Raw genomic sequence first — 9,650 nt, 5'->3', positions numbered from 1 at the left:
TGATAGGTATGTCTGTGGTTTTACGAATGAAAAAGAGCTAATTAATAGCTTGAATTTTAAATTCTGCTTGCATTTTACTTAAAATATTCCTAATATACAAATTTGTTTAAAAACACATTTTCTTGATCCCAATTTTGTTTGTGTGTAATTGCTAATACAAAAAAGTAAATACCTTCTATATTGTTTAACTTGTTGCACATTTTTTCTCAGAAAAACCCAGCCCACCAGAAAAGCTAGGAGTAACAAATGTCACAAAGGACAGCGTTTCTCTTTCATGGCTAAAACCAGAACATGATGGTGGAAGCAGAATTGTGAGCTACCTCGTTGAAGCTCTTGAGAAAGGACAGCAAAAATGGGTTAAGTGTGCAGTTGTGAAGACAACCCATCATGTTGTCCATGGTCTTAAGGAGAACGTCGACTACTTCTTCAGGGTGTCTGCAGAAAATCAAGCTGGTTTAAGTGATCCTAAGGAATTACTGCTCCCWGTTACGGTTAAAGAACATTTAGGTACGTTTCCTGACATGAGGCAAAAGTTGATACACATTCAATTGCATTCATATTTTGAAAGATAGAGCATTTTTTTAATGGTTTGAAAATGTTTTCTYTTTCAGAATCTCCCGAGATTGACATGAAGGGCTTCCCTCATAACACTGTGTATGTTCGAGCAGGATCAAACCTGAAAGTTGAAATTCCAGTTTCTGGAAAACCAGTGCCAAAAGTGACATTGTCTAGAGATGGTGTTGCACTGAAACCCACCATGAGATTTCACACAGAAACCACTGCAGAAAGTCTCGTCATTAACCTTAAAGAAAGTGTGGCTGCTGATGCTGGCAGATAYGACATTACTGCTGCAAACTCAAGCGGAACCACAAAATCATTTGTTAATATTGTTGTGCTGGATAGACCCGGTCCTCCTGTTGGCCCTGTTGAGCTTAGCGATGTCACTGAAGAGAGCGTAACACTCAGATGGCAACCACCAGCTTATGATGGTGGAAGTCAGGTTACCAACTATATCGTACTGAAAAGAGAAACGAGTACTGCTGCTTGGTCTGAGGTGTCTGCCACTGTTGCTAGAACTGTTATCAAAGTTATGAGGCTCACAACAGGAGAAGAGTACCAATTCCGCATTAAAGCTGAGAACCGCTTTGGTATCAGCGATCACATAGACTCGCAGTGCGTGGTTGTCAAGCTTCCCTACAGTGAGTAACATGCTTCTATGGTATGCATTGATGTTTGAATGCTCTGGTGTTGAAAATATAATTCTGTTAACAATCACTTCTTTTGATACCATCAGCTACCCCGGGCCCTCCTTCTACACCATGGGTTACTAATGTTACTCGAGAGAGTATTACTGTTGGATGGCATGAACCAGTTGTTAACGGTGGCAGTGCTATCACTGGGTATCACCTGGAAATGAAAGACAGAAACAGCATACTATGGCAGAAGGCTAACAAGACCCTTATTCGTGCCACTCATTTCAAAGTCACCACAATCAGCGCTGGCCTTATCTATGAATTTAGAGTTTATGCAGAAAACGCAGCTGGCATTGGAAAAGCAAGTCGTCCTTCTGATCCAGTCCTTGCAATTGATGCTTGTGGTATGTACTCGCCAGAAAATGAAGCCCAGACATTTTGTTTCCCCTGTGATAATCTGTTCTGTACAGTAAGCCAATAGTCAAAATGGCTGTTAATCATTGGCAATATTCTTTTGTTTCCTTCTGCAGAACCACCAAGAAATGTTCGTGCCTCAGATATTTCCAAGACCTCTATCACTCTCTCCTGGCAGAAGCCAGCATTTGATGGTGGTAGCAAAATCACTGGATACATCGTAGAAAAACGTGATCTTCCAGATGGCAGATGGACAAAAGCTAGCTTCACCAATGTTATTGAGACTCAGTTCACAGTATCTGGCCTGACACAGAATTCCAAGTATGAATTCCGTGTCTTTGCTAAGAATGCTGTTGGTTCCATTAGTAATCCCTCAGATGTTGTGGGTCCTATCACATGTGTTGATACATATGGTAAGTGTTTTGCAATGATATGATGGTATAATTTWGGGATACACAGACGATTAGAGGCTCTTTTGTAGATCCATAGTCCTTTAAATATGGAAGGCTAGTTTACAGTGGTTGATTCAAGAAGCATGAATGACTGCAAGTATTTGGGCATTATTCTAAGGACCATCTTTGGCTGTATCTGCATTTTTAAAATCTTCTGGTGTCTTTATTCTCCAATGAACAGAAGTGTGCCCACGGCCCAAGTGGTTATATTTATACATGTGATTGTCTTTTCTTCATAGGATTAGTTCCAACTTACTCTAGGTTTATGATTCAAGTTATGTATACTACCTTTACTGATTCATATTTAACTATTAGATTAAATAAAGTAGTATTATTTGGGGATTTTATTAAATACAYGGCTACAATAAATATGTTTTTCACTTCTCTTTTCTCAAGGTGCACCTGAAATCGATGTGCCACCAGAATATACAGAAGTGGTGAAATACAAAGCAGGAACTGCAGTTAGACTAAAACTAGGCATCTCAGGCAAGCCTATACCCACAATTGAATGGTTCAAAAATGGCAACGAGGTACTAACCAGTGCACTAGTGTCTTTGGAAAACACAACAGAGTTTGCGTCTATACTCATCAAGGATGCAAATCGACTCAACAGTGGCACCTATGAATTAAAATTGAAGAATGCCATGGGTTCAGCATCAGCCCATGTTAGAGTGCAGATACTTGGTATGTCTTGAGATCCAACTGTATTTTACTATTAAACAATAATTCCATAATGAATACTTAATATCTTCTTTTTTCTGCCTTCCACAGACAAGCCAGGACCCCCAACTGGACCTATACAGTTTAAGACAGTCACTGCTGAAAAGATTACAATAATGTGGGACCCACCAGCAGATGATGGTGGTGCACCAATAACACACTATATTGTTGAAAAGCGGGAAACAAGTCGGGTTGTGTGGTCTTTAATTTCTGAAAAGCTGGAGGGATGTATCATAACTACAACTAAACTCATCAAAGGAAATGAATATTTGTTCCGTGTCCGTGGTGTGAACAAGTTTGGAATTGGTGAACCACTGGAATCTGAACCCGTTATAGCCAAAAATTCATTTGGTAAGAAATAAGTTCTATAAAATAGCTTCTGCAACTGAATTGTCTTGTGTATTATTTGTAAGTAGTACTGATCTACTGACATACTATTTTTTATTTAGTTGCACCTGGACCACCTAGTGTACCAGAAGTCACAAAGATAACCAAGAATTCCATGACCGTTGTCTGGAATAGGCCCACTGTTGATGGAGGCAGTGAAATATCAGGATATTTTCTTGAGAAACGTGACAAGAAGAGTCTGAGTTGGTTCAAGGTCTCTAAAGAAACCATTCGGGACACCAGAGAGAAAGTAACGGGTCTGACTGAAAATAGCGAATATCATTTCCGAGTTTGTGCTGTCAATGCAGCTGGACAAGGTCCGTTCTCTGATGCTTCCGACTTCTACAAAGCTGCAGATCCTGTTGGTAAGATTCAATGTGTAGTATTTCCAATAGGCTGGAAATCAATGGAAAATGAACAGTCAGGATGGGATTGTACCAATGTAATTGAGGGCAGGTTTTTGTCCTCTTTACAATTAATTGGATTCTGATTGGTGTTTTTTGTCCCCATAAACCATCATTTACAGATAAGCCAGGCTCACCAACAAAGCTGAAAGTTGTGGATACAACCAAAACATCTGTTACCCTTGGCTGGATTAAACCTGCTTATGATGGAGGAAGTCCAATTACCMACTATGTGGTGGAGAAGAGGGAAGGTGAAGAGCAGGAATGGACTGTAGTCAGTACTAAGGGAGAAGTGAGAACAACTGAGTATGTTGTGTCCCACCTTCAGCCAAGTGTGAACTATTATTTCCGTGTATCTGCTATGAATTGTGCTGGACAAGGAGAGCCTATTGAAATGATGGAACCCGTTCAAGCTAAAGATATTCTTGGTACTGTATTTTTTTGTGATTTATCATTTTTCTGTGTGGGTTTTTTCCCAAACAATTTCTTATTTTACATTCCAAGTATGCATTATTAATTTTTATATATTTCCACAGTGGCACCAGAGATTGATCTGGATGTTGCTCTCCGGACATCTATTGTTGCTAAAGCTAATGAAGATGTGGAAATAATGATTCCGTTCAAGGGAAGACCTCCTCCAACAGTCACATGGAGAAAGGGTGACAAGAATCTTGGGGCTGATGAAAGATATATCATCCAGAACACAGAATCATCTACACTACTTGTTATTCCTCAAGTTACACGAAATGATACAGGAAAATATGTTCTTACCATTGAAAATGGAGTTGGAGAAGCCAAATCATCATTTGTGAATGTAAAAGTACTTGACACACCTTCTGCATGCCAGAAGCTGCAGCTTAAACATGTTTCTCGTGGCACAGTTACACTTGTATGGGAGCCACCTCTTATCAATGGTGGCTCTGAAATAACAAATTATGTTGTTGAGAAAAGAGATGCTACAAAGAGGGCCTGGTCAACTGTTACAACAAAGTGTTCTCATACCACCTTTAAACTAACTAACCTGTCAGAAAAGACTGCATTCTTCTTCCGTGTTCTTGCTGAAAATGAAATTGGACTGGGTGAACCTTGTGAGACATCTGAACCAGTGAAAGCTGCAGACATACCTGGACCTGTAAAAGACCTAGCCATGAAAGACTCTACAAAGAATTCTGTCAAATTGCAGTGGAGCAAACCTGACTATGATGGTGGTAGCATTATATCAGACTATGTTATTGAAAAGAAACTTAAGGATGAAAAAGAATGGACACACGCAGGCACAAGCAAGAGCTGTGAATTTGTAGCTGACAAACTTAAAGAGCTTTCTGTCATGGAATTCAGAGTCTTTGCTAAAAATGAAAAAGGCATGAGTGACTCTGTTACTGTTGGACCCATTACAGTGAAAGAACTTATAATAACACCTGAGGCTGACCTTTCTGATATTCCTGGAGGTCAGATTGCAGTAAGAATTGGGCATAACCTGCACATTGAATTGCCCTATAAAGGTAAACCTAATCCATCAATGAGCTGGCTCAAGGACAACCTCCCTCTTAAAGAAACGGAACATCTTCGTTTCAAGAAAACTGAAAACAAGATAAGCTTAAGTATCAAGAATGTGAAAAAGGAGCATGGTGGCAAATATACTTTAATTCTTGATAATGTAGTCTGCAGAAAGTCATTCCCAATCACTGTAATCACTCTTGGTCCTCCATCTAGGCCAAAAGCACCTTTAAGACTAGATGAAATCAAAGCAGATAGTGTAGTTTTATCATGGGAAGCTCCTGARGATGATGGGGGAGGAGAAATTACTGGCTACAGTATTGAGAAGAGAGAAACCTCACAAATGAACTGGAAGCTGGTGTGTTCAAGTGCWGCAAGAACAACCTTCAAAGTACCAAACCTTGTTAAGGATACTGAATATCAATTTAGAGTTCGTGCAGAGAACAGATACGGAGTGAGCCCACCTCTTGTCTCAGCAGATGTTGTGGCAAAGCATCAGTTTAGACCACCGGGTTCCCCAGGCAAGCCTGTTGTATACAATGTAACTGCTGATGGAATGAGCATTTCCTGGGACGCTCCCGTTTATGATGGTGGTTCAGAGATTATTGGATACCACGTTGAAAAGAAGGAAAGAAACAGTATTTTGTGGCAGAAGGTTAACGTTGCATTAATATCTAACAGAGAATACAGGATTACTGGACTGCTTGAGGGCCTGGACTACCAGTTCCAGGTATATGCTGAAAACGCTGCAGGTCTAAGCCGAGCTAGTGAGCCAAGCAAATTTACCTTGGCAGTCTCTCCAGTGGGTAAGTGAATGATTAYACACTCATCCAAGAAAATTCTGTTCTTGTAGATTATGGTGAGCAGTAATAAAAAGAATTCTTCATTATTTTCCTTTCAGACCCACCTGGTACTCCTGATTACATTGATGTCACCAGGGAAACCATCACCCTGAAATGGAACCCACCGCTGCGTGACGGAGGCAGTAAGATTGTGGCATACAGCATCGAGAAACGGCAAGGACCTACAGACCGCTGGCTCAGGTGTAACTTCACGGATGTCAGTGAATGCCAGTACACAGTCACAGGACTCTGTGCAGGTGACCGATATGAATTCAGAGTGCTTGCCAGAAATGCTGTCGGTACAATCAGCCCACCTTCGCAATCTTCAGGCTACATCATGACCAGAGATGAAAATGGTAAGCATTATTTCTTAATATGCTTGCATTCAGGTATTGAAGCTGCATAGTTTTTGGCCGTACAGATGGGAAGCGGGAAGCCAAGGGGCAAAGAACTTGTGACTGAGGTCCTCCCAGTCAATTCAGAACACTGATGTTTGTACTTCAAGGTGGGAAAGTCAAAACTAAAGACCCAAATCTGACAGATGTACATAATTAATTGCTGAAAAGCATGGCACTCTACATTTCTCTTGGATAAGCAGCAGCAGCAAAGTTGGAAAGAAAGCATGGGCTGTAATTTTCTGTTGCACTGCATAATTTCAAAATTAAAAACCCACATTATTAATATGATGCACTCATGGGTGCTTACACGAAAAGTAAGTTTATCACTCATACAATAACTGCTATTTAGTGAATGCCATTTTGTAAGTGAAACAAGTCTATATATTGCAAACTTTTATAATTAATACATTTAGAAAAGTATCAGAAAAAAATACTTGCCTATATGGAAATTGATTTATATTTTCCTTTTTTAGTTGCTCCAACAATTGAATTTGGTGCTGAGCACTTTGAAGGCCTTACTGTTAAAGCTGGAGAGAGCATTAGACTTAAAGCTCTAATCACAGGACGTCCAGTACCTAAAGTGACATGGTTTAAGGATGGTAAAGAGATTGATAAAATGATGAATATAGAAATAACTACAGCTCTTGGATATAGCACAATCTTCATTAGAGATGCTATCCGGGAACATCGTGGAGTGTACACAGTAGAAGCTAAAAATGCATCAGGCACTAAACGAGAAGATATTACCATCAGAGTACAAGGTACTGCACCAAGCACTTTCAGCATGCTTTTTTTAAACATAGTAATTTTTTTTTAAGTGTCAGCGAATTATAACTCTGAACCTTTAAAATTGCAGATGCACCAGGAAAAGTTGGTGGGCCAATACGATTCACAAACATCACTGGAGAAAAAGTCACATTATGGTGGGAGCCTCCAGCTAATGATGGTTGTGCTTCTGTTTCTCACTACATAATTGAAAAACGTGAAACCAGCAGGATTGCTTGGGCATTAGTTGACGATAAATGTGAAGGTTGCAGCTATACAGCACTTAAATTAATTAAGGGCAATGAGTATCAGTTCCGTGTCTCTGCAGTGAACAAATTTGGAGTCGGCAGACCATTGGAGTCTGATCCAGTTATTGCACAAATACCTTACAGTAAGTTTCCAAGTTTCCACCCCATTCTGCACAAATACCCATGGAGCTACCATCTTGTCTTTCTAATGACGTTTTTCTTTTTTTAGCTCTCCCTGACGCACCTGGAACTCCAGAGCCTACCAATGTAACAGGAGACAGTATCACACTCACATGGGCAAGGCCAGAGTCAGATGGTGGAAGCGAGATAAATGAGTACATTCTTGAAAGGAGAGAGAAGAAGAGCATGCGCTGGGTTAAAGTATCTAGTAAGAGGCCCATTACTGAGAACAGATTCAGGGTCACTGGCCTTATTGAAGGCAATGAGTACGAGTTCCACGTCATGGCTGAAAACGCTGCAGGAGTTGGACCTCCAAGTGACGTTTCAAGGCTGATTAAATGCAGGGAACCAGTCAGCCCACCAAGCGCTCCTAGTGTTGTAAAGGTGACAGATACATCAAAGACTAGTGTAAGCTTAGAGTGGGCAAAGCCAGTCTTTGATGGAGGCATGGAAATAATTGGGTACATCATTGAGATGTGCAAAGCTGATCTTGAATCATGGCAAAAAGTCAATGCAGAGACTGTTATTGCTACTAAATATACTGTTGTTGATTTAGAGGCAGGAGAACACTATAAATTCAGAGTCAGTGCTGTCAATGGTGCCGGCAGAGGAGAAAGCTGTGAAGTTTCTGCCGCAGTCCAAACCGTGGACAGGCTTTGTGCACCTGAAATTGATATTGATGCAAACTTCAAGCAGACTCATATTGTAAGAGCAGGTGCAAGCATTCGTCTATTCATTGCCTTCTCTGGAAGGCCTGTTCCTACTGCGGTGTGGTCCAAAGCAGATGCTAATCTTAGTTTGCGTGCTGACATTCAAACAACTGATTCATTCAGCACACTGACTGTGGAGCAGTGCAATAGGAATGATGCTGGCAAGTATGTCTTTACTGTGGAAAACAACAGTGGAAGCAAGTCTATCACATTTACTGTCAAGGTTTTGGACACACCTGGTCCACCAGGTCCTATTACATTTAAAGATGTGACTCGAACATCTATTACTTTAATGTGGGATGCTCCTGTTCTGGATGGAGGTTCTCGTATCCACCACTACATTGTGGAAAAACGTGAAGCAAGTCGTCGTAGCTGGCAAGTAGTGAGTTCAAAATGCACTCGACAGATCTTTAAGGTCACGGATCTGGCAGAAGGCATGCCATACTACTACCGAGTATCAGCGGAAAATGAATATGGTGTAGGTGAACCCTGTGAATTAACAGAACCAGTTGTAGCCACAGAAGAACCTGCTCCACCTAAGAGATTAGATATTGTTGATACAACCAAATCTTCTGTAGTTTTGGCTTGGCTTCAACCTGATCATGATGGTGGTAGCCGTATTACTGGATACCTTCTTGAAATGAAACAAAAAGGATCTGACACCTGGACTGGAGCTGGACAAACCAAGCAACTTACATTCACTGTTGAAGGCCTTGTGGAGAATGCGGAATATGAGTTCCGGGTCAAGGCGAAGAATGATGCTGGCTACAGTGAGCCAAGAGAAGCCTTCTCTTCTGTCATTGTTAAGGAGCCACAGATTGAACCAACAGCAGATCTCAGTGACATAAGCAGACAGCTTATAACATGCAAGGCTGGAAGCACTTTTACTATTGATATACCAATCAGTGGGCGCCCAACTCCAAAAGTGACATGGAAACTTGAGGAGATGAGGCTGAAGGAAACTGAAAGAGTGACCATCAAGACAACAAAAGATCGAACCACGCTGACTGTAAAAGACAGTATGAGAGGTGACTCTGGTAAATACTACCTTACACTCGAGAACACTGCTGGTGTGAAAACATTTACTGTCACAGTGGTTGTCATAGGAAGGCCAGGTCCTGTCACTGGCCCAATTGAAATATCATCTGTATCTGCTGACTCCTGTGTGTTGACCTGGAAAGAACCTGAAGACGATGGTGGCAGTGACATTACAAACTACATTGTAGAGAAACGTGAATCTGGCACAACAGCATGGCAGCTAGTAAATTCCAGTGTGAAGCGCACACAGATCAAAGTCAGTCATCTCACAAAATATCAAGAGTACAGTTTCCGAGTAAGCTCAGAAAATAGATTTGGTGTCAGCAAGCCAGTTGAATCAAAAACAGTAGTTGCTGAGCATCCATTTGGTAAGTGAAACATTTCTCAAAATTTGTTCTTTTC

At 40.9% G+C, this 9,650-nt stretch overlaps 1 protein-coding gene across 1 annotated transcript in view; it reads left to right on the top strand.

The window, feature by feature from the left end:
• Nucleotides 1-9,650, top strand: part of LOC130572206 (titin-like) — a 236,009-nt gene that overhangs the window by 207,507 nt on the left and 18,852 nt on the right. Inside the window, exons 265-277 of the mRNA XM_057363729.1 lie at nt 211-507; nt 612-1,199; nt 1,295-1,597; nt 1,724-2,020; nt 2,456-2,743; nt 2,831-3,130; nt 3,229-3,531; nt 3,693-3,998; nt 4,107-5,873; nt 5,969-6,265; nt 6,781-7,068; nt 7,164-7,463; nt 7,550-9,616. Of these exons, the coding sequence (XP_057219712.1) occupies nt 211-507; nt 612-1,199; nt 1,295-1,597; nt 1,724-2,020; nt 2,456-2,743; nt 2,831-3,130; nt 3,229-3,531; nt 3,693-3,998; nt 4,107-5,873; nt 5,969-6,265; nt 6,781-7,068; nt 7,164-7,463; nt 7,550-9,616 (7,401 nt within the window). The remainder of the gene's footprint in view (nt 1-210; nt 508-611; nt 1,200-1,294; nt 1,598-1,723; nt 2,021-2,455; nt 2,744-2,830; nt 3,131-3,228; nt 3,532-3,692; nt 3,999-4,106; nt 5,874-5,968; nt 6,266-6,780; nt 7,069-7,163; nt 7,464-7,549; nt 9,617-9,650) is intronic.

This window comes from Malurus melanocephalus, unplaced genomic scaffold (assembly GCF_030028575.1).
Source record: "Malurus melanocephalus ecotype Western Australia unplaced genomic scaffold, MMel_1.1 scaffold_30, whole genome shotgun sequence".
In the NCBI taxonomy this organism is placed as follows: Eukaryota; Metazoa; Chordata; class Aves; order Passeriformes; family Maluridae; genus Malurus; species Malurus melanocephalus.
The sequence above is the reverse complement of the archived record's forward strand: the minus strand, read 5'-3'. Positions and strand labels throughout refer to the sequence as shown.